This window comes from Lolium rigidum, chromosome 1 (assembly GCF_022539505.1).
Source record: "Lolium rigidum isolate FL_2022 chromosome 1, APGP_CSIRO_Lrig_0.1, whole genome shotgun sequence".
Taxonomy (NCBI): Eukaryota; Viridiplantae; Streptophyta; class Magnoliopsida; order Poales; family Poaceae; genus Lolium; species Lolium rigidum.
In genome coordinates this window covers 254864138-254889719 of record NC_061508.1, presented here as the reverse complement: position 1 = coordinate 254889719, position 25582 = coordinate 254864138, and the positions used below count along the sequence as shown (strand labels likewise).

Sequence of the window (25582 nt, the reverse complement as noted above, 5' to 3'; positions counted from 1 at the left end):
TGCATGCTGGATAGCGGTCTATGTACTTTGTCGTAATGCCCTGATTAAATCTCATAGTACTCATCATGATATATGTATGTGCATTGTTATGCCTTCTTTATTTGTCAATTGCCCAACTGTAATTTGTTCACCCAACATCTGCTATCTTATGGGAGAGACACCACTAGTGAACTGTGGACCCCGGTCCTATTCTTTACATCTGAAATACAATCTGCTGCAATTGTTCTTTACTGTTCTTCGCAAACAACCATCATCATCCACACTATACATCTAATCCTTTGTTTACAGCAAGCCGGTGAGATTGACAACCTCACTGTTACGTTGGGGCAAAGTTCTGTGATTGTGTTGTGCAGGTTCCACGTTGGCGCCGGAATCCCTGGTGTTGCGCTGCACTACACTCCTCCACCAACAACCTTCAACGTGCTTCTTGGCTCCTACTAGTTCGATAACCTTGGTTTCTTTCTGAGGGAAAACTTGCTGTTGTACGCATCACACCTTCCTCTTGGGGTTCCCAACGGACGTGTGTCTTACACGCCATCAGCGGCAGGGCCTCCTTCTCCGGGCGACGACCAGTCGATCTCGCGGCAGCGGTGACGATACCGAGCATCGGCGGCAGCGAGGTGCCGTGGCCTTCCAACAGTGATCCCCCTTCGATGGATGGGTCGTTGGTGCTGCCTGTTGGCCACGCCCCATGGCTGCCTTCGGCGGACCCGGATCCGTCATGTGTGGACTCCAGGCTTGTCGTCGAGGTTGTGGGCATCATGGCGGCACCTGGCTACGCTGACGCATGGGCACCGAGGTGGTGTCGCCGTCGATGAGCTAGGCGGGTGCGGGATCTCAGGCGGCGGCCCTATTGGATCTTGGTGGCGGCGGTCGCCATGGCTATGGTGGACGGTGCGGTGACCGGGGTTTGGAGGTGATGCGCCTGGAGAGTCTACGGGGGGACAAGCTCGTGGTCTTGGCGGTTGCTTGCAGGCGACGCTAACTGTGGCTTCTCCGCTGGCGTGCCATTGGTGTATTGCTTCCAAACTTGGAGTGCATGCGGACAAAAGGTAGTGTGGGGGCTGCCTATCCTGGTTTCGAATAAAGGTGGCTGTCCTAGGGTTCAAACTCGCTCCAAGATGAAGAGCTGCCAGATGGATGTTACCATTGATCTGACTGAAGTGTTCTGTTTCGGAAGGCTCCGCTGGCGAACTCCAATTGACGATTCATGCCTGGAGATGGCTAGATCGGGTGGAATTCGGTCGTGCGCACCCATCTTTTTTCTCTGACCGTTTGGTTTCAGAGGGAGCGCTTCGAAGCTCTGCTGGTTGTTAATATCATGGGGCATGTTCTCGTTCCATGGTGCTGGCGGAGAATGTCATGAAAGCCGAGATCTGATGACTAGCGATGGTGGTTTGAGTCTGGTGGGCGATGAGGAATAGACTTGGTGATTCGTGACTTGAAGCAGTGGCTTGCCAGTGAGGGCGGCAACAATGGCGAAGCTCAAGTCTTACCTTTCAGGTTGAAAATTCAAGGTCTGACCTTGTTGAAGGCATTGTTTTGAGAGCAAGGACTTTCTTCGGGGTGAAAACCTAAAATCTATGATCGGGAGACGACGGCGCTTGTGCACTATTTTCTTCTTGGGGAGGCATCGTTTTTGAAGAAACTGGGCGCTGCCTGGAGGTGTTAGTGCCGAATTGATCACTCGACTTTTTTTTTTTGTAATTCTTCTTTGTTTTTTGGATGGGTGCATCTGTAATGCCTACTCTTTGTCGAAAAAAATAAACCTGACAAATAAAAGTGCTCTTATTCTCCAAGAATTAAGATTTAATGCTTCTTCTTACCCCTTGTTGTGTATTAATCGACACAAATAACCCATTTTAGTGAAATTTACTCCAGCTTTTTCCCCTTTTAAGCATTTGACCCTTTTTTCTGGATGGGACTTTCGTTAGGTTGATGTGTTGCCCGGTGAGAAGGTATACTTCCTTGTGGAAAATCCTAATGACATGCTCGGCGTGTGCATTGTCTAACACTAGTGATTGGCAAGTCCAGAACAACGATACGACAGAGCACTACATGCTAGAGGAGGAGGGTGAGCTCGGTGGTGACGACTCCAGCGGCTGAAACATTTAGGTTGACCGCCCACCGCTTGCTAGCTAGTAGCTACATGTCAAGTTGTCAACTGACCCTGCTCATTTTTTTTTACGAAACAAGTCTCCTCTCATAGATTTTCATGACAGAAACTGCCATTATTTTACAAGCAACAAAATCGAAAGAAAGTAAGAAAAGCAGCCAACCTACAAGACACAGCCAAGTTTACATACATTTTCATCCACTGAGAACCAACTTAAAGCATGACTCGATGCAAAAGGACCATTTCAATCGCAGCCTGGTACCACCCAAACCTTGCAAACAGACCATATCACATCATTCTTCGCGCATACGCTTCTGAGATCACGCCTTCCTTCAACTTCTCTACGCCACCCTCGATATTTCTTATGTGTTGGCTTTTCTGCAACATCGCCCATGAGTTAACAATACTGCATAATTTGTATAGAACATTTGTTGGATCATGTGGGAAGCAACATTTAAAACAAGCATCATTGCTAAGAAAACAATGACCTTCGCCCTGCCCATTGCTGATGACAAACGAAAGTGAAGAGAAGGCATTCCGTACTGTTGCCCCCTACCGAGCCTATTTCATCGATGCTCCAATGTGAAAAAAAAACACAAAATGTAGATGTAATTTTTAAAACCCAAAACCAGAGTTGGAAATCCAGTATACCTCACGAAGTCATCAGGTAGACACGTCTGCCGAATCAAAGACGTATTTATATCTATACCTTCAACAATAAGGTGGGTTTATGGCGCGGGCGGTAGAGAAGCCTCACAGATTTCGGATGAACATGAACTTGGGAGGTGGCCATCATCCTGGAAATGAATTTTATTATTGCATGACTCAGATTGATCATCCTAAAATCTGCGATCTCAACGGCACCACTTTTTTTGATGGACCAAGGCATAATTTGCAGAGATGAGCACCAGGAAAATAAAGTATGGAAGACCTACATAATCGCATACTTACCCACGTAGACTTGATAAAAGGACCTACTGGAACCATTGTGTGTGGGCCTTATCACCGGGTGAATGGAAGATAATTGCATAACCTCCTACATCAAGAAACTAATATATAGACCCAGCATGTCCTAGGGCACACGTTGATTCTAATTAAGGTGAAAAAATATGCTTGCGCCATCTTCTCTTAGGTTTGTAGCCTGAAAACATTGCTTTTTTCCATGCTCTCGCTAGAACCGCAAGGTCAATGATTCTTCTTGACTTCTTGTTAAGTTGTCTTGCATTGGATAAATTCAAATTTTTATCTCTTATTAGCCATCAATTGTAGCATCTGATTTTCATATAATTTGTAAATTAATTGCACTTATTCTACAAGAGAACATACGCGTCCATCTTTGTTGTAAGTGCATTATCAATCCACTAAAAAGTTTATTATCACTACAAAAATATCAATCTTTTGCAAAATAACTTATATTAAATAAATACCAACTGAATTAAGCAACCGAAAACTAAACCACAAACATTATTTTCTCTAGTTTTGAATGGTCATGGGTAGGAAAAATGAAAGTACACCATAGACAAATTACGTGCGTTAGGTGGAGGAGCCATCAAAATTGCAAAGTGTAATCTGCACTACTTTCCTTCTCAGAATAATCAATGTAATGTGAATGGCAAATTGATTAAACCACTTTTTTCAGGTACACGTAGATAAAACCAGCATGGTCCTTGATTTTTTTTTAAAACGCTTTGTTAAACTCTAAATTAAAGTTCGCATCAAGCCAATTCCAAGAACAAGATTTTACACCCGTCCATGAAAATTTTTCTTGTAAGAGTGCAAGTTGTATGGAAATGTACATCCATGTTTGGATGCATGAGCAACGCTGATAACCATAGGCATGCTGACAGGTGTGTAGTCATTCCAGATTAGTAGACGACAAATATTCCAGGGCTACAATAATAATAATAAAAAATAGAGTGAATCATGTTGTCCTTAGAGTACTCTTACTGGTTAAACAATCTCTAGATGGCCGGGTTCTACGCATGCTGTGGGGAAGCAGATCGAGCGGTGGAGGTGGAGAACTTGTAAATATACTGCTGTCCAGCCATCTCTCCGAACGTTAATCTTCCAGATATGTGGCCATGAATTAGCAGACTGAGATGATCTCAGTTTTCAGCCTTCAGGAGTATTAGAAGATCTGAGTTTCCTGTGTTCTCTTTACAGGGGTCTGAAAGCAGTGCACTAAACTACATAACCAGACTATAAGAGTAAGAGAATATTTGACCGATGTCCTCAGAAATTCAGGCGCTTATTCGACCATATGCACATATTATCCGAACAAATATAATTGAGTAGTTGCATACTCTAATTATTTTGTTTGATGCCTAATTGCGCTTCGACTAATCTTGAGGCCCAGGAAGATATCCATGGTATTGATGTAACTATAAGAAGACAAAACTATGTTATATCTTAGTGTACTCATTAGACAGTATGCACCTTCATGACAAGATAACCACAGAAAAAACATAGTATGACAAAATATTTATGATTTATTTGAGTCAGATATATCACCAGTACATCTTAAGTCTTTTCACTGGAACTGGACTATCCCTGCTGTGTCTATCAGCTGCAAGTAATACAGTTTAAACAATGTTTGTGGTTGTAGAGCTGGTTTCCACAATACTACCATGTATAATGCCCGGAGCCCCGGACCCTGCTCTACTGAAATCGAATATCTAGTAGGGTTAAAATATAGGATGAGACAAAATGCAGCAGGTTAGAGCACGAGGGCACAGACATGCTCTCCTAAACTCTAGAGGACAACCAATAATTAACTACTAAAACAATACTGTTTCAGCACATTGGACATAATAAAGTACTACGGACTCAGAGATCTAGCTCAGAGACCCTTGTCTCTACCTTTATTAACAAATCTTTGCAGCTCAGTGCTTGCTCAGCTTTAGTAGTTTCCTTGTGGACTTCGTATGTGCTGTTGTACTTTCTCCAAATTTTAGTTTTGTTTCTAGCCTGTACGTGAGCACTGTCTTAGCTGAAGACCCGCCGCGAACGCAGGCAAACATATTCCGTTGGATGCAGATCTTCTGCGCACTCACACTGTTGCGCTGATGCATGAACTGTTGAGAGCTTAGCTGTCTGCTAATACTGACCATATTTCATTCGTACAACTCCAATCCCTGTGTAATCCGATGCTATCGGCGGCAGATGAAACCAATGCTTGGAGTCATGTGCAGCTTTTGATGTTTCCCTATCTTGTTTCCTGCCGATGTTTCAAAATAAATTATCACCCATCTCAAAAAGTTCCCTGTTGAAATTCGTGTGTCTCTCGGACCCTCGGTGGTAATTTACTCTGCTCAAATGTATCTGTCAGTGGAGAACTTCATACCGAGAACTTCTCTGCTTTTCAACAAAAACTAACACATTCCTTTTCACGTTGCAGTGAGATCTCTAGCTTAGGATTATTGTGAATACCATTTCGGCACTTTCGTGGAATTCCCAATCAATTCATGATGCTACATAAAATTATAAAAATAACTTGAGTACTCTCTTTTACTCGGAATAGATGCTAGTAAATCTTACTATTTAATTCAAACATGTCGCGATGGTCGGTACAACATTTTTGATTTCGTATTTTACCCCTGCCTTGTCAGATCGAGTTAGGAAATATTACATGCTCTGCCACCGGAAAATGCAATGTATCATGTGGCTGTTACATGGAAGTCCTTCTATCATTCCAAATCATATTTTATCATTCTGAAGCATATTTTATTATTACGAAGCATATTTATTTTTTCCTCTTACTAGCTCTTTTTTTTCCTGTTACCTATTTGCAGACTGATTGGTGTTGTGCAGATGTGCTTGAAACTATTGAAAATGCGTGGCTTGTTAACCTGTAGAAAGGACAAACAATTGAATAACTTTTTGATGGTATGAGCTCAACCGAGGCATCAGCTGATTAATTTCTCTCTGGTAATATACCATTAATTTTCTGGTAGAATTCAATTAATTTGAGGCATGACACAAGCATGAGACATTTGCTCTTTCAAATGTTTATTGTTCCTTGGTAAGCACATGTGTTTGCTCCTTCAAAAGAATTCCGTTGCAAGCGCAAGAGTGTCTTAATATTAGTTTATTAATAACTAATTTAAGACATGAATGTACAATGCATTTCAAGTTATAATTAGCAAATACAAATACGAGACAGAGTGTCTCTTATTCGACCGACTAGAGTGAAAGAAAAGAGTGTTCGGTGATATGGTAATGTCTGAGCTATTGCCATTGTAGTACCGCCAGGCTCTGCCCTCGGGTCGCTCCCCCGCGGGCGACTCCAGGGCGTCCAACCCTAGCTCTCCTCCACCCCCTCTCCTCCGCCCTCCCCCGCCGCCGCCGCCGGCGGAAGCCGTCGGGCAAAGCCCGGACGGTGCCGGCGGCGGGGGCCCTTCTCTACCCGGCGTTCTCCTCTCCAGGCGGGGCTGGCGGGCTGGCGGCGGTGCACCCAGGTCGACGAGGTTCCGGCGGCGGCGCGTCCCTCAGGCGGCGTGGCGGCGGGTGGCGCCGTGGCGGCGGCGCGGCTGCTTGGCCGCGGGACGGCGTGGGGGCTCGGGACGGCGCCTGCCTGGCCCAGATCTGGGCCCCTCGGGCCCCATCTGGGTCCGGGCGGGCCGGCTCCCTCCCCGGCGGTGGTCCTCGTGACGGACGGTGGGGCGGCCAGCGTGGGGGGTAGCGCTGCCGGCGGCACGTACGCTGCGCGCGGAGACCGGATCTTCACGAGCCCGCTCGGGCTCGGCCGGGCCAGATGGGCCTGGTGTGATCTGGTCACCGCGTCCGGTCGGTGTCCGCAGGTGGCGGTGGAGGCGGTTCCCTCCGACGTGGCTGTTGTCGTGCTACCTCTCGCTCCCGGTTGGCCCATCTTGTTCCTGATGTCCCCAGTTCGTTGGTCACGGTGAGACGGCGGTGGTGCTTGCAAGGCCGTGGTGGCGTGAGGTGGTGGGCGGCAAGTGTGGTGGAGCACGATGGAGCGTCCAAGGCGGGACTACGAGGGTCGGGAGAAATCCCTGTCGGTTCCGCCGACACCGACGCGGTGACGCCCGCGGGCGCCACCCTTCCTTCTTGAAGGGCGTCCGGTGAAGCCCTGTTTTCCCTGTCCTTGCGCGTACCGGGGGAAACCCTAGGTTCACTCCGGGCAGCAGCGTCGTCATCGTCGCATCCCTTCTTGAAGGTGTTGCTTGGTACGCGGGGCTTCCATGTGCTAGGCTTGTGGTGGATATTCTTCGGCGGGCGCAGCAGTGGCGAGGCATCTCCGTTTTCGTCGATCCGACCTTTTTCGGCATTAGTTTCTCTTGTCTTTCTTTTGTGTTTTCTTTTGGGCGTGCTTGTGCTGTTTGCCCCAGCCATGGATCCTATGATGTATCGATCTTGTGCTATATTAATATAGCGGGGCGAAAGCCTACTTCGAAGAATATGGTAATGTCTTACGTACAACAATGAACGCGATAAAAAAAAATCGTGTTGTTCTGAAGAGCATGAGTATACTTGAAGCCATCTATATGATGCAAGCCGAATGAAATCTTAGTCATGCCTATGATGTAAAATTATTGATTCTTTGTCGAATACATTTTTTAGCAAGATATAATCGCATTTGTCTTCAACATGATATGGCTATCTTCCTCTCTACACAGGAATTTTATATGTATTATATATAATTACATATGTGCCAAAAAGTTTGGGATATCTATGGCAACATATGGGCTTTCAATTAGTTTCGGACAATATATCATACGTAGTATTCAATGGGTTCCATATCCGTTGATAAACAACAGCCCGCTCTCACGATGCTTAATGGATCTCAGGCCTTGTGTTGTGTACCCTTCGGTAGGAAAAACAACTCCTTTTTTAAGAAAGTAAAGATAATTCTTTGATTCTTGCGTCTCTTTTTTAGAGCATCTCGACTCATCTGCCCATACATCGTCCGGCGTCTACCTGTATTGGGGGTGCCGGCAGGTAACCCCTAAATAGGGGAGCATCGGCATCCAGGCGCATCCCCCAAACGTTCATCCCAAATTTCAAACTGAAAAACATACGGCGATCAAATAGATTTCATGCCCACAAAAGAATCAATGTCTCGACTAACACATCCTCGCAAATGACAAGTCTCGACGAACACATCGTCGCAAATCGCAGCATATCAATGTCTAGCGAACCAAAAAAGGAGGCACGCTTGCCAGCTAGCATTAGATAGCCGCGTCAATCAAGCAATTTCCTCCACCGAGGAATCGGGGACGATGGTGCGTGTCGTCGGCGTACCGGTCGGCGATGGCGGTGTGGCAGTCGACGGGGAAGTGTCTGTGGCCGGTGGAGAAGTATCCGTCGCAGGAGTCGCGGTACTGGCTAGGGCGCGGACGGAGATCGACTCTCGGCTAGGATCGTGGCGCGTTGCGCGGAGCACCACGCCTTGACGTCGTCGTCCATGCCGCTGGTGTCGGCGAGCAGGATCGCCAGCTCGTCCTTCCTCTTCTTGGCGACGATGTTGGCCTTGATCAGGTCGAGCTTGATGTCCTGCCTCTCCATGACTGACGCCCATCTTGCCGACGCCACCTCCTCCATCTTCGCGGCTTGCTTCGCACGCGTGGTGGCGTGCTCGCCGAGCGCCGCCTTCACCCTCTTCCAATAGGACTTCGCATTCTGATTGGCGCCAATGAAGGGGTCGATGCTCACCGTCTTCCATTCCTCGGCGAGGCACTCGTCCTCCCTCGAGCTCCACTTTGGCCCGCGCCCGCTGGCCTTCTTCTTCGGGTCCGCGCCCGATGCCGTGGCAGCCTTCGTTTTCTTGCCTTTGGGGTCGGCGACGGCCGACGCGATCTCTTCGGAGGCCTCGACGTAGGTGTACACGTTGTTCTCCCACCCAACATCGTCGCCTTCTTCCTCATCTTCGGTGTACGCATCGGCTTCCTGCTGCGTGAAGGACGGCTACCCGTTGGTGCCGTCGATGATCATGTCCTCCAAGATGGCATCGCCCGGCATCGCGCCGGATGGCGCTTGTGCGCTGCTGCTCGCAGCGAACTGCTGCTAGCCGGGGTGAGGAGGAGGCCTGCCTTCACTTTAGAGAGTGCGTTGGAGCTCAGGCGATCCGGCCAGCATGTGCAGGTCGCCGACGGTGAAAGTGTTTGGGGCGGCGAAGGTGTTTGGGGCGGCGAAGGTGTTGGGGTTGAACCCAACGAGCGGGTCTAAATCGTGGCAGCTCGCCGAGAAGCGGGACAGGTGGGGTGGGTTACCTTGGGCGTCAAGGAACAACGGCGACGGTGATGCGGTGGACGGTGACGGCAAGGAGACGATGCCCTGTCTACTGCTCCACGTGCCAAGGTCGAACGGATGCTCAAGCATATGGGGCGCCGCCATGGCAGTGGTCCGCTCCATCAATGCCGCCTGCTTCGCCACCGCTGCCGCAGCCCTCTTCGCCTTCAGCTTCGCCTCCCTCGAGCGGCGCTGGTGTTCTCCACCGAGCGATGCTGGATGTCGAACGTCCACTCGGCGTCGGTCATTCCCTCCGGCCGCTCCTTGGCGCTGGATGTCCGCGCCTTCTTCTTCTTCGCGGGATCAGGCTTGGCAGCGAGGGCGTCCGGTGCCAACGTGCGTGGAGCGACGTACTGCCTCACCTTCATGGTTGGATGGTGGAGCAAGATGATGGTTTGCATGGGGGAAATGTCGAGAATTAGAGCCGGAGAAGGGGAACGGGGTGATATGACGCCAATAATGGTGAGAAAGTTAATATTTTTGGGGGAAACTAGTCATGTCTGACCAACAGAGCTGGGCCATGCTTGCTTTCAGCGTCATCCGGCGCCGCCGATAGCTTCCTGCAAGATTGGGTTCGGCCTGAGGATGCCGGATTGGACGCCCGAACTACACATCGTGCGGGCGCGAAAACATTTTTAGGACAGCAGGTAAGAGAGTATTTGGGTTTTTGGGCTGTAGGGGGCGAGTGGTGGATGATTCCTGCGTCCGTGTTCGTGAATCATCTGTGCGCACCAGCCCGCTTAGGGATCAGCACGGGCCGAATGAGCCTGCTGTTGCAGTGGGTCGAGTAAGGTGACGAGGAGTTGGGCCCTGGAAACTATGGGCTGAGCCCGGCCGGGAGAAGAAACGAGTGAAATTGGGCACACAAACCCGGAAAAGCTCAAGAGAAGCTAAAAAAAAAGAGACAAAGCCACGAAGGATGTTGATTAAGTTCCAGAATTTATTAGAACACAGAGATTCGTATTTAGCCTGAATAAAGAACACAGAGATTCGTATTTATCCTGGATAAAATACCAACCCTGCTCCATAATACTATAGAGAAATGTAAATAGGTTGTATTAGAATGCAGATCATATCATATAGTACAGTACCTAAATTGAATTTCGAATTAAAGAATCGATCTAGAAAAAGAATTTACCCTTTTAAGGATTCATGACCTGAAAATGTATACAGTTATATCTCTATTATGGTAATAGTTTAATAAAAAATACACAGTGAGGAAACCCACTGTTCATCCTCAAAACAAATTATGGTAATAGTTTTTGCCCACAATCACAAGGTCACATATATAAGAGAATATGGATCTATTAATTCTGTCTAGATAATATTAATATCTCATCACAAGCCAAGCACCTCATAGAATGTAGGTCCTAGATGTAAGGCTGAGGTCAGTATATTCATTGTATTGTGATAGATGATACCCTGTGGGTTTGCTGGACATTATTCAAAAAGTAGTCATTGATAGACAAAATGGTGTAAAACAATGTGGATCAGTGGTCGACCTCCTAAAGTATGTTTCATCTAGGAAGAAATATGTCTTTTGACTTGTCAAGGACTCAAGGTTATCCGAGGATAAAAAATATTAATACTATGATTTTCTCCCATGAAAAGACGTTATAGTAAATATCTGAACATGACATGATGAAAGATAAATCCACCAATCTTTGCGACAAACGCATCTATCTATTTGTGTTGGCCACCACACTTCGGGTTAGTGTATTTTATATATTTAAAATGTTGAATAAATTATACTTAACTTTGATAATAATTGGAATGGTAAAACATTTCATGATTTTTTATCAGAACTGGGACATGAATTTCCAGAGTTAGTATAAATCCCTTACAAAATATGTGATGTAATTGCGAATAGTGATTTTTTTTAATATGATGCCCTCTCAATACACTTCTTTCTACTACTAAGACTAGCAACAAATATGTAGGATATATATATCTAGTCAATGGAAACCCTACCTCCCCTGTCGCCCCCTCCTAGAGGACCCCGTCCTCAAGCCCCAGCAGCCGTCCCTCAGGCCGCCGCCGCTGCCGTCTCCGGTGGCGGTGGCGGCGCATCATGGGAGGTGGCCAGGCGCAGGCTGAGGATGCCAGGCGGCACGACTGCTTGGCCGTGGCCTGATTCACTTCGCCGATCGGCATGGAGGAGTGGATGGAGCGTGGCGGCCTCCGCCCCGAGCGGAGGTTCGGTGGTGGCAGTAATCTACGCATGATTTGGGTCCTCTAGGTCCCAATCATCGCAGGATCCAGGGATTCAGCCAAGCCATCATCGGTGCTCCGCGCGCGCCTCTTCTTCTTCTCTGGTGATCCGGCAGGAGTGACTGGTGGCGTGAGGGCTGCTGGTATAGCTTTGTTTTGGTGGCGGTCCTCGGGTTTCTCGCATGCGAAGATGAAGACCTATCAGAGGTCAGTCTGATTTGATCTGGCTAGAGTGATGAGTTCTGGAAAGCTCCGCCGGTGAATGGAACAGTGCATCTTTTGCCTGGAGTTTGCTGGATCGGGTGGTATTCGGTCGCGCGCACCCATGCTTTTATTCCGACCGTTTGGTTCCGGAGGGAGCAACGCGAAGCTCTATTCTGTGTTGACATCAAGTGACGTTTTGTTCCATGGTGAAGTCAGAAGAAGGAATATCATGAATGCCGGATTGGTGGACTAGCTAAGGGAGTTTCAAGTCTCCGCGATGTTGAGGGACTTGCTTGGCGTTCCGGGTTCCGCAGCAGTGGTATGAAAGTGGGACCGACAGCACATGTGAAGTTCATAGTCCTACCTTTGAGGGTGAAAACCAAAGGTCTGGCCTTAACTGGTTGTGTCTGACAATGATCTTGTTGGAGGCATTGTTTTGAGAGCGGGGACTATCTTCAGGGTGAAACCTAAGACCTTTGGTCGAGGGATGACGGTGCTGGTGCACCATTCCCTTCTTGGAGGCGTCGCTTTTGGAGAGTCTATATTTCAGGTGTTGTCATGGTGGTGGATGTATTGCTGTTGCTAGATCTGAGATGCTATAGCGGGACTTTTATTTCTTTTCTCTTGTTTGACTGTTTGCATCCATACTGCCATTAAGGTGTTGCGTTGTTGCAGAATCTAGGTGTAATTGGTATCTTTGATATTAATATATTTCCTTTATCGAAAAAATATATCCGGTCAATGATAGTTGTACCCTGTAAAGAACAAAAAAAAATACTTATCCCTATAGTATTGTCACGTCAATCACCAATAATGCACCAACTTGAAGATATGACGTACTAATAAATAAATCTGCTCCAAATGATGGCGTTCAACGCGCTACCCTTGAGAGTCGCGTGTGAACGCACATATGAAAACATGAGTTGGAAATCAAACGGAATCAGATTATGAAGTAGTCAATAAAGTACTTAACAAATAAAGGACGTACAAGCTTCCTTATAATTTTTCTGGAGGCGAACTCAAACTTTTAATCAGAGCAATGAAATATATTACTCCCTCATATCCACAATAAATGTCGAAGTTCTACTTCAAATTAGCTAAATCATAATCTCAGATTACAAAAAATGTGTAGATCTTTTGAATTATGTCAGGCTTGTACGGGATGATTTTTTGTTCTTCGTACATTTCGTATGCTCTATAGCTAGTTGCAACGAGAGTGTGTGATCACCTGGTCACTTAGGCCTTTCACAATGAGAGTATCTTAAAAATGCTGGAAATTCAATTCGGCTCCCGGGTGCGTATGCACCCTCTACCAAAAAGTCATATTTTGAAATGTCAAAAAATTTTAACAAATTTTTTTACAAGTACATCTTCATAATATATGTTCGTTCGTCAAGTTTCACAAAAAACCAATATTTTTTGTAGTCTATATAAGAAAGAGAAAACTTATCTTGTGAAAAGCATTATTTTGAGCACTGAATTTTGTCTTTTTTACACACGTCACATGATAAGTCGATTTTTTATGAAACAACTTTCTAAGCGTGTAGCACGAGAAAATTTACATGCGAATTTTTGGTTTCAATTTTTTGGAAATTCAAAATATGTGTATATAATTTGCTCACGTGTCACTATATTAATTGAGGAAAGAGATTGGTGTTGTATCTTAGCTAAGATACAATGCTTGACGAAGGCATAAGCAAAATCAGTTGATAGGCCAATCCCATAAAAACATGTACACAAAATCATTAAATGTAGATATGTATTAGAGTGTTTTTGTGGCTTAACATATACCCCTATCTAGGATAACGCGCTAAGATACAATGGATTGTGAAAGACCTTACGTGAGGTATACATTTTAGGCGTTTTGAACGACCTGGATTTTGTGAACATGGCTATAGATGGACCTGTTTTTCAAAAAAACAAATCCATGTTCTAGAAAAAAATGAAATAATTCACACATGTACCTTGATAGTTATCTGTGCAATTATTTAATTTTTTTTGAGAATACAGTACAACGCGGACGGTCACAAACACGCACGTACAAACATCCCTATGAACGCACGCATGCACATCCTACCCCTATGAGCACCTTCGAGGGACTGAGTCGGCATATCTTCAGGTTGACGAAGTCACCACTGGCGTCTCGTTGTTGACGGGCACGTCACCTACAACTGAAAGCATAGCGTCGGTTAAATCCTGGAATAAATCCAGGTAAATGCAAACACCAATACCAAGTCTAGGACTAAGGCAAGATACGATCACATATTGCCTACATAAAAAGGATAAAATGATTTTTTTATTTCTTTAGATAATTTATCATTTTCCTGTAGACCACATACAATCATATTTTTTTAAAAAAAATACACGATTAAGTGTCAAGATAATATTTCAAAAATCTATTTCAATAATTTTATAAGTTTTAAATAGCAGTTATTATATTTAAAAAAACCAAATGCGCCTAGATCCACGTTCCACTAGCACATTCCGGCGTCCTTGGTTCAAACACTATTTTCTCGAAACCTTGTGGAAACTGGCGATGATATCGTAATCATATATATGTTGAACTAGCCAAACGGCCCAAGTGGAGAAGAGACATGTGGTTCTAATAGCATTTCAAGCTGCCCAAGTGGACGGGCTTAGTTAAGAAAACAATCAAACCCTCTTGCAGAGAGTTACATCCATGAAAGCAAACATATGCACGTCGACGAATTCAGGTACGTGTATTAGTTGGGCTGTCAAAATCCCTCCACTTTTGGTTTAGAGTTTCTTCCGTTCCTGAATCCTGACCTCGTCAGAGTTCCGACCAAGAAGCACGACGACGCAAAAACACCGGAGACCTTGTGAATATTCAGAGCATCGGCGCATGCTTTCCACTCTTAGAGCGCGGAGAAGGCTCGAGCGACCCAACTCTATATAAGTTTGCTCACATTTCATGCTTTCCACTCATCCGCTACAACCTAGCTAGCAAGCTTGCCAATTAAACATTTCACTCTCTCCTTGGCTCTTTGCCAGAGATCGTTTCTCGTATAATCTCACCATCGGTCGATAGATGGCGTCCTCCAGGAGCTCATCTTGGGTCACAGTACTGGCTCTGCTCCTCTTCGTCGCTCTCGCGCACACCGCCAACGGCGCCGATCCTCTCTCCGCCGGGTACTACGCAATGACATGCCCCAACGCGGAGCGCATCGTGTCGTCCGTAATGGCCAACAGGGTCGGCGGCGGGAGGATGGCGTCTGCAGTACTCCGCCTCTTCTTCCATGACTGCTTTGTCAACGTACGGCGCATTTCTACATATACTATGTTCTTTTTTTTTGCGAAACTACATATATTTAGTCAAAGTTAGTAAAGTTTGACTTTTGACCAGTCCTTAGACGCCTTATATTTTGGGACGGAGGGAGTACTATGTTTGTAAATTGTGTTGGCAACCGTTTTCCTACGCCTCCATTACTAGTCTACTACTATGTACAACGTCTTCATAACAATTCTCAATCATACATATATGACAGGGATGTGATGCCTCGGTTCTCCTCGACGGGCCCGAGAGCGAGAAGGATGCCGAGCCGAACCTGTCCCTCACCGGCTTCACCGTGATCGACGAGATCAAGGCCGCCCTTGAGCGCGACTGCCCGGCCACCGTCTCCTGCGCCGACGTGCTCGCGCTCGCGTCCCGCGATGCCGTCACCCAGCTCGGAGGTCCCACCTGGAACGTGCCCCTCGGTCGCAAGGACTCGCGCTTCGCCCCCAACAAGGGGTTCACCACGCAGCACCTCCCCAAGGCGAACGACAACCTCGGCAGCCTCATCCAGATGTTTGGGGACCTCGGCCTCGACGCCCGCGACCTGACCGCGCTCTCCGGCGCGCACACCGTCGGGATGTCCAACTGCGAGAACTACAGAGAACGCATCTACGGCACCAGCGACACTAAGTACAACATCGACCCCTCCTTTGCCGAGACAAGGCGGCAGATGTGCCCGCTGCAAGGCCCCTCCGGTGACGCCGGCAAGGCGCCGTTCGACAAGGAGACGCCCAGGACGTTCGACAATGCTTACTACCGTGACCTTATCGCGCATCAGGGTCTCCTCAACTCCGACCAGGCTCTATACAGCGGTAGCGGCCTGGACAGCCTTGTGGTGATGTACGGTTCTGACAATGATGCTTTCGGGAGGGACTTTGCCAAGGCCATGGTGAAGATGGGGAATATAGCCCCGCCAATGGGAATGCCCACGGAGGTGAGACTCCACTGCTCCAAGGCCAACTAATGACGGCTCCATGCTAAAGAGGATGCTTACCCAATATATATTGGATTCATTTATCAAATGTGCAGGTTGTATCAAATATAAGTAAATTATACCTGTATTAAGTTTTTTTTGCATCTTAATTTATTTGTCTACAATATGGTCGCATTGTAATGTTCTCATAAATTAGCCAGGATTTCGCAAGGGCATCATCTTAAGTGTATTTAACGTGCCCGAGAAATAAATTTTTGGTTCTATTCTATGAATATACTAAAAATACTAATTTCCAGTTGGTATTATTCTACATCCATCACAAACACTGATCATAGTTCACATAGTTGCTTGCAAAAAACAATAGGAAGGAATTCACATCATGTAAAGGGTTAGCTCAATTTTGCAATATGCTGATGACACAATCATTTTTATGGAACATAATTTAGAGAAAGCCCACAACATGAAACTAATCTTATGTATCTTTGAGGAGCTGTTGGGCTGAAAATTAACTTCCACAAGAGTGAAGTTCTCTGCTTTGGCAAAGCAAAGAAAGTTGAGACAGATTACATAACTCTCTTCGGGTATGAGGCCGGTTCTTTTCCTTTTAGATATTTGGGAATCCCAATTCATCACCCCAAACTAAAAAATAGTGAATGGAAGGCCATCGAGGACCGTTTCGAGAGGAAATTCGCAAGTTGGGTGGGAAAGCTTTTATCTTATGTTGATAGGTTAGTGCTAATTAATTTAGTATTAACTAGCCTGCGGATGTTTATGCTCTCTTTGTTTGAAACACCAAAAGGGATTAGGAAAAGACTGGATTTTTTTAGATCAAATTTTTTTTTTGGCAATGTGATGGCCTTAAGAAGAAGTATAGACTGACTCGTTGGAACATCATGTGCCGACCCAAGAATCAAGGCCTAGGTGTGGAAGTGCTAGAGATAAAAAAAATAAGTTTTTACTCAGCAAGTGGCTTTTTAAACTGCTAAATGAACAGGGTGTATGGCAACAACTTATAAAAAACAAATATCTTCATTCAAAATCGTTGTCCCAAGTTAAAGCAAAATCTATGGATTCCCTTTTTTTGGCGCGGTTTGATGAAATCGAAAGATGATTTTTTTCAAACGCGGGTCCTTCACGGTAGGTAATGGAGAAGTAACTTGTTTCTCGGAAGATACATGGCTTGGGAATACGCCTCTCTCCCAACAATATCCCTCCCTATATAACATTGTGCAACGCAAACAAGTTTACTTGCTCATGTTATGTCACAGGTACCTTTAAACATAGGTTTTAGACAGGAACTTGTGGGAAACAGGGAGGATAGATGCATACACTTGTGCAACCGGATGTTTTTATTTGGAAGTTAACAATGTCTGGAATTTTTTCGGTCAAATCTTTGTATCCATATTACACGAATGACCACACAAAGTTTCTACGTAAATACATTTGGAAGATGAAAGTACCACTTAAAATTAGAAGATAATTTAGCAAAGAGGTACTGACAATGGAGTCGTAGATGTTGTTTTTTTGATCAAGATGAAACAATACAACATTTATTTATCGCTTGCCCCTTTGCAAAAATGGTATGGCGTGTAGTCTATATGATTTTTAATATTACGCCCCCCCCCCGCAAATATTGCGAACTTGTTTGGGCATTGGTTAGAGGGTGTACCAAAGAAAGATAAAGTGCACATCAGAGTTGGTGTCTGCGCTTTATTATGATCGATGTGGAATGATTATATTTTTAACAATGCAAAATCAACTTCTTTTATGCAAGTAATACCAATGGCTACACATTGGATCAGTATGTGGTCATTCCTACAACCAACAGAGAAACGCCAAGACTTGGATATTGGGTGCACCCTGGCTAGAGAAGGTTGCACGGGATATATACAACCAGTTCGGCTGGCGTTTTGATCTTAGATTAACATGGTAGCGCAGAATCGCCACATGTTTTCTCTTGTTTTTAGATTGTTGATTCATGTCTCAATCTTGTGTGACCCATGATGTAATCTTTTGTAAAGCGTACACTTAAAATTAATAGTCATCAATAAAAGTTGTATGTATCACTCGATGCAGAGGCTGGTGTGAGAGTCTCCATTTCGAAAAAAATGTAAAGGGTTAGGTGAATTAAAAGGTATGTTTTTCCTGACCTATTATTGACTGATAACGCGTGAAGCACACGTCCGTTGGGAACCCCAAGAGGAAGGTGTGATGCATACAGCGGCAAATTTTCCCTCAGTAAGAAACCAAGGTTATCGAACCAGTAGGAGATGAAGGCCACGTGAAGGTTGTTGGTGAAAGAGTGTAGTGCGGCGCAACACCAAGGATTCCGGCGCCAACGTGGAACCTGCACAACACAATCAAAATACTTTGCCCCAACTTAACAGTGAGGTTGTCAATGTCACCGGCTTGCTGTAAACAAAGGATTAAACGTATGGTGTGGAGAATGATGTTTGTTTGCAAAGAACAGCAGAGAACAATGATTGCGATAGATTGTATTTCAGATGTAAAAGAATGGACCGGGGTCCACAGTTCACTAGTGGTGTCTCTCCAATAAGATAAATAGCATGTTGGGTGAACAAATTACAGTTGGGCAATTGACAAATAGAGAGGGCATAACAATGCACATACATATCATGATGACTAATATGAGATTTACTTAGGGCATTACGACAAAGAACATAGACCGCTATCCAACATGCATCTATGCCTAAAAGTCCACCTTCGGGTTAGCATCCGCACCCCTTCCAGTATTAAGTTGCAAATAATAGACAATTGCATTAAGTACTGTGCGTAATGTAATCAACACAAATATCCTTAGACAAAGCATTGATGTTTTATCCCTAGTGGCAACATCACATCCATAACCTTAGAACTTTCTGTCACTGTCCCAAATTCAATGGAGGCAGGAACCCGCTATCGAGCATAAATACTCCCTCTTGAGTTACAAGTATCAACTTGGCCAGAGCCTCTACTAGCAACGGAGAGCATGCAAGAACATAAATAACACATATATGATAGATCAATAATCAACTTGACATAGTATTCCATATTCATCGGATCCCAACAAACACAACATGTAACATTACAAATAGACGATCTTTATCATGTTAGGAAGCTCACAAGATCTAAACATGATAGCACAAGAGGAGAAGACAACCATCTAGCTACTGCTATGGACCCTTAGTCCAAGGATGAACTACTCACGCATCAGTCCGGAGGCGGGCATGATGATGTAGAGCCCTCCGGTGATGATTCCCCTCTCCGGCGAGGTGCCGGAGGCGATCTCCGAATCCCCCGAGATGGGATTGGCGGCGGCGGCGTCACGGTAACTTTTCTCGTATCGTGGCTCTCGGTAATAGGGTTTTCGCGACGGAGAGAATAAATAGGCGAAGGGGCAGAGTCGGAGGGCGCCCGAGGGGCCCACCCCATAGCTGGGCGCGCCCCCCCTCTTGGCCACGCCGCCTGGTGGTGTGGGGCCCCCTTGGCCCCTCTCCGTCTCTCCTTCGGTGTTCTAGAAGGCTCTGTGCAAAATAAGACCGTGGGCTTTTGTTTCGTCCAATTCCGAGAATATTTCCGGTGTAGGATTTCTGAAACCAAAAACAGCAGAAAACAGGAACTGGCGCTTCGGCATCTTGTTAATAGGTTAGTGCCGGAAAATGTATCAAAATGATGTAAAGTTATATAAAACATGTGAGTATTGTCATAAAACTAGCATGGAACATAAGAAATTATAGATACGTTTGAGACGTATCAAGCATCCCCAAGCTTAGTTTCTACTCACCCTCGAGTAGGTAAACGATAACAAGGATAATTTCTGAAGTGACATGCTACTATCATAATCTTGATCAATACTATTGTAAAGCATATGAGATGAATGAAGTGATTCAAAGCAATGGTAAAAGATAATGACTAAACAACTGATCATATAGCAAAGACTTTTCATTAATAATACTTTCAAGACGAGCATCAATAAGTCTTGCATAAGAGTTAACTCATAAAACAATAGATTCTTAAAAGAAGGTTTTGAAGCAACACAAAAGAAGATATAAGTTTCAGCAGTTGCTTTCAACTTCAACATGTATATCTCATGGATAATTGTCAATACAAAGTAATATGATGAATGAAAATAAGAAAGTATGTAAGAATCAATGCACACAGTTAACACAAGTGTTTGCTTCTAAGATAGAAAGAAGTAGGTAAACTGACTCAACATAAAGTAAAAGAAAGGCCCTTCGCAGAGGGAAGCGGGGATTACTCATGTGCTAGAGCTTTTTATTTTGAAAACATGGAAACAATTTTGTCAACGGTAGTAATAATTCATATGTGTTATGCATAAAACATCCTATAAGTTGCAAGCCTAATGCATCGAATACGAATAGTGCTCGCACCTTGTCCTAATTAGCTCGGATTTCCATGGATTATCATTGCATTACATATGTTTCAACCAAGTGTCACAAAGGGGTACCTCTATGTCACCTGTACAAAGGTCCAAGGAGATAGATCGCATTTGATTTCTCGTTTTTGATAGATCTCAACTTGAGGACATCCATACGGGACAACATAGAAAACAGATAATGGACTCCTCTTTAATGCTTAAGCATTCAACAACAGATAATATTCTCATAAGAGATTTGAGGATTAATGTCCAAACTGAAACTTCCACCATGATACATGGCTTTGGTTGGCGGCCCAATGTTCTTCTCTAACAATATGCATACTCAAACCATTTAATCATGATAAATCACCCTTACTTCAGACAAGACGAACATGCATAGCAACTCACATGATATTCAACAAAGGTGTAACAGTTGATGGCGTCCCCAGAAACATGGTTACCGCTCAACAAGCAACTTATAATAAATAAGATACATAAGCAACATATTCAATACCACAATAGTTTTTAAGCTTTTTTTCCATGAGCTATGTATTGCAAAGACAAGGAATGATATTTTAAAGGTAGCACGCAAGCAATTTACTTGGAATGGCGGAAAAATACCACATAGTAGGTAGTTATGGTGGACACAAATGGCATAGGTTTTGGCTCAAGGTTTTGGATGCACGAGAAGCATTCCCTCTCAGTACAAGGCTTTGGCTAGCAAGGTTGTTTGAAGCAAACACAAGTATGAACCCGTACAGACAAAACTTACATAAGAAAATATTGCAAGCATTATAAGACTCTACATCGTCTCCTTGTTGTTCAAACACTTTTACCAGAAAATATCTAGACTTTTAGAGAGACCAATCATGCAAACCAAATTTCAACAAGCTCTACGGTAGTTCTCCACTAATAGGTTCAAACTACATGATGCAAGAGCTTAAACATGATCTATTTGAGAGCTCAAAACAATTTCCAAGTATCAAATTATTCAAGACCATATACCAATTACCACATGGAGCATTTTCTGTTTCCAACCAAATAGCAATGAACGAAGCGGCTTTCAACCTTCGCCATGAACATTAAAAGTAAAGCTAAGAACACCAGTGTTCATATGAAACAACGGAGCGTGTATCTCTCCCACACAAGGAATGCTAGGATCCGAATTTATTCAAACAAAAACTAAAAAAACACATAGAAGCTCCAAGTAAAGAACATAAGATGTGACAGAATAAAAATATAGTTTCACTAGAGGTGACCTGATAAGTTGTTGATGAAGAAGGGGATGCCTTGGGCATCCCCAAGCTTAGATGCTTGAGTCTTCTTGAAATATGCAGGGATGAACCACGGGGCATCCCCAAGCTTAGACTTTTCACTCTTCTTGATCATATATCATCCTCCTCTTTTGACCCTTGAAAACTTCCTTCACACCAAACTTCTCATAAACTTCATTAGAGGGGTTAGTACTCAAAAAACTTTAATCCACTTTAGTCCTGTAGTGACACATTGCAAGAACTCAATAAAACATTAGCTACAGCTCTCCACGTCTAGAAAGCCTCACTTAAAGTCCACAAGACTTGTGGACATTACCCAAGGCTACTGAAAGTTAATGGAGCAAAGAAATCCATTCAAACACAGTAAAGGAGGCAATGTGAAATAAAACGCAGAATCTGTCAAAACAGAACAGTCCGTAAAGACGAATTTTTTAGAGGCACTTAACATGCTCAGATGAAGAAGCTCAAATTTAATGAAAGTTGCGTACATATTTGGGGATCACTCATGAATTTTCGCAGATTTTTCTAAGTTTCCTACAGAGAGTTCTACTCAAATTCGTGATAGCTAGAAATATGTTTCTGCGCAGAAATCCAAATCTAGTATCAACCTTACTATCAAAGACTTTACTTGGCACAACAATGCAATAAAGTAAAGATAAGGAGAGTTTTCTACGGTAGTAACAACTTCCAAGACACAAATATAAAACAAAAATTGCAGAAATAAAATAATGGGCTGTCTCCCATAAGCGCTTTTCTTTAACGCCTTTCAGCTAGGCGCAGAAAGTGTAAATCAAGTATTATCAAGAGATGAAGCATCAACATCATAATTTGTTCTAATAATAGAATCAAATGGTAACTCATTATCTTTCTAGGGAAGTGTTCCATACCTTTCTTAAGAGGAAATTGATACTTAATATTTCCTTCCTTCATATCAATAATAGCACCAACAGTTCGAAGAAAGGGTCTTCCCAAAATAATAGGACAAGATGCATTGCACTCAATATCCAAGACAACAAAATCAACGGGGACAAGGTTATTGTTAACCGTAATGTGAACATTATCAATCCTCCCCAAAGGTTTCTTTATAGAATTATTAGCAAGATTAACATCCAAATAACAATTTTTCAATGGTGGCAAGTCAAACATATCATAGAGTTTCTTAGGCATAATAGAAATACTTGCACCAAGATCACATAAAGCATTACAATCAAAATCATTGACCCTCATTTTAATGATGGGCTCCCAACCATCTTCCAACTTCCTAGGAATAGAAGTTTCAAGTTTTAATTTCTCTTCTCTAGCTTTAATGAGAGCATTTGTAATATGTTTTGTAAAGGCCAAATTTATAGCACTAGCATTAGGACTTCTAGCAAATTTTTGCAAGAACTTAATAACTTCAGAGATATGACAATTATCAAAATCTAAACCATTATGATCTAAAGCAATGGGATCATTGTCCCCAATACTCTGAAAAAATTCAGCACTTTTATCACAAACAGTTTCAGCAGTTTCAGACAATTTTGCACGCTTTGTACTAGGAGTAGAAACATTGCCAACACCAATTATTTTACCATTGATAGTAGGAGGTTTAGCAACATGTGAAGCATCAACATTACTAGTGGTGGTAATAGTCCAAACTTTAGCTACATTATTCTCTTTAGCAAGTTTTTCTTCTCTTTCCCACCTAGCATGCAATTCAGCCATCAATCTAATATTGTCATTAATTCGAACTTGTATAGCGTTTGCTGTAGAAAATGACTTAATATCTTTATCTTCATTAGGCATAACTTTCAATTTTAAAAGATCAACATCAGCAGCAAGACTATCAACCTTAGAAGCAAGAACATCAATTTTACCAAGTTTTTCCTCAACAGATTTGTTAAAAGCATTTTGTGTACTAATGAATTCTTTAAGCATGACTTCAAGACCAGAGGGTACACTCCTACTATTGTTGTAAGAATTACCATAACCATTACCATTACTAGAAGGATATGGCCTATAGTTGTTACCAAAATTATTCCTATAAGCATTGTTGTTGAAATTATTATTTTTAATGAAGTTCACATCAACATGCTCTTCTTGAGCAACCAATGAAGCTAAAGGAACATTATTAGGATCAACATTAGATCTACCATTAACAAGCATAGACATAATAACATCAATCTTATCACTCAAGGAGGAGGTTTCTTCAATAGAATTTACCTTCTTACCTTGTGGAGTCCTTTCAGTGTGCCATTCAGAGTAGTTGATCATCATATCATCAAGAAGCTTTGTTGCGGCACCCAAAGTGATGGACATAAAAGTACCTCCAGCAGCTGAATCCAATAGGTTCCGTGAAGAAAAATTCAATCTTGCATAAAAGGTTTGGATGATCAGCCAAGTAGTCAATCCATGGGTAGGGCAATTCTTTACCAAAGATTTCATTCTTTCCCATGCTTGGGCAACATGTTCATTATCCAATTGCTTAAAATTCATTATGCTACTTCTCAAATATATAATTTTAGCAGGAGGATAATATCTACCAATGAAAGCATCTTTACATTTAGTCCATGAATCAATACTATTCTTAGGCAAAGATAGCAACCAATCTTTAGCTCTTCCTCTTAAGGAGAAAGGAAACAATTTCAGTTGTATAATGTCTCCATCTACATCCTTATACTTTTGCATTTCACAAAGTTCAACAAAATTATTAAGATGGGCAGCAGCATCATCAGAACTAACACCAGAAAATTGCTCTCTCATAAGAAGATTTAGTAAAGCAGGTTTAATTTCATAAAATTCTGCTGTAGTACCAGGTGGAGCAATAGGAGTGCATATAAAATCATTATTATTGGTGCTAGTGAAGTCACACAACTTAGTGTTCTCAGGAGTATTCATTTTAACAATAATAAAAATAAACTAAGCAAACTAAATTAAGTAAAGTAAAATAAGTAACTAATTTTTTTGTGTTTTTGATATAAAGAAAGCAAACAAAACAGAAAATAAAATAAAGTAAAGCAAGACAATAAACAAAGTAAAGAGATTGGGTGTGAGAGACTCCCCTTGCAGCGTGTCTTGATCTCCCCGGCAACGGCGCCAGAAAAAGAGCTTGATAACGCGTGAAGCACACGTCCGTTGGGAACCCCAAGAGGAAGGTGTGATGCGTACAGCAGAAAGTTTTCCCTCAGTAAGAAACCAAGGTTATCGAACCAGTAGGAGATGAAGGCCACGTGAAGGTTGTTGGTGAAGGAGTGTAGTATGGCGCAACACCAGGGATTCCGGCGCCAACGTGGAACCTGCACAACACAATCAAAATACTTTGCCCCAACTTAACAGTGAGGTTGTCAATCTCACCGGCTTGCTGTAAACAAAGGATTAAATGTATGGTGTGGAAAATGATGTTTGTTTGCAAAGAACAACAGAGAACAATGATTGCAGTAGATTGTATTTCAGATGTAAAAGAATGGACCGGGGTCCACAGTTCACTAGTGGTGTCTCTCCAATAAGATAAATAGCATGTTGGGTGAACAAATTACAGTTGGACAATTGACAAATAGAGAGGGCATAACAATGCACATACATATCATGATGACTAATATGAGATTTACTTAGGGCATTACGACAAAGAACATAGACCGCTATCCAGCATGCATCTATGCCTAAAAAGTCCACCTTCGGGTTAGCATCCGCACCCCTTCCAGTATTAAGTTGCAACCAACAGACAATTGCATTAAGTACTGTGCGTAATGTAATCAACACAAATATCCTTAGACAAAGCATTGATGTTTTATCCCTAGTGGCAACAACACATCCATAACCTTAGAACTTTCGTCACATCGTCCTAGATTCAATGGAGGCATGAACCCACTATCGAGCATAAATACTCCCTCTTGGAGTTACAAGTATCAACTTGGCCAGAGCCTCTAATAGCAACGGAGAGCAT

At 43.5% G+C, this 25582-nt stretch overlaps 1 protein-coding gene across 1 annotated transcript; it reads left to right on the top strand.

Annotated features, from left to right (window-relative positions):
- Positions 1–14764: 14764 nt before the first annotated feature.
- Positions 14765–16161, top strand: LOC124683530 (peroxidase P7-like). Its single transcript, XM_047218028.1, has 2 exons — positions 14765–15053; positions 15286–16161. Exons 1-2 carry the CDS (start codon positions 14829–14831, stop codon positions 16036–16038), a joined length of 978 nt encoding a protein of 325 aa, XP_047073984.1. The 5' UTR covers positions 14765–14828; the 3' UTR covers positions 16039–16161.
- Positions 16162–25582: the final 9421 nt, after the last annotated feature.

Coding starts and splice junctions, on each gene's coding strand:
- LOC124683530 (XM_047218028.1), top strand. CDS start 14,829: ATGGCGTCCTCCAGGAGCTCATCTTGGGTCACAGTACTGGCTCTGCTC. Junction 15,054..15,285: donor TCCATGACTGCTTTGTCAAC/GTACGGCGCATT, acceptor CATATATGACAG/GGATGTGATGCCTCGGTTCT.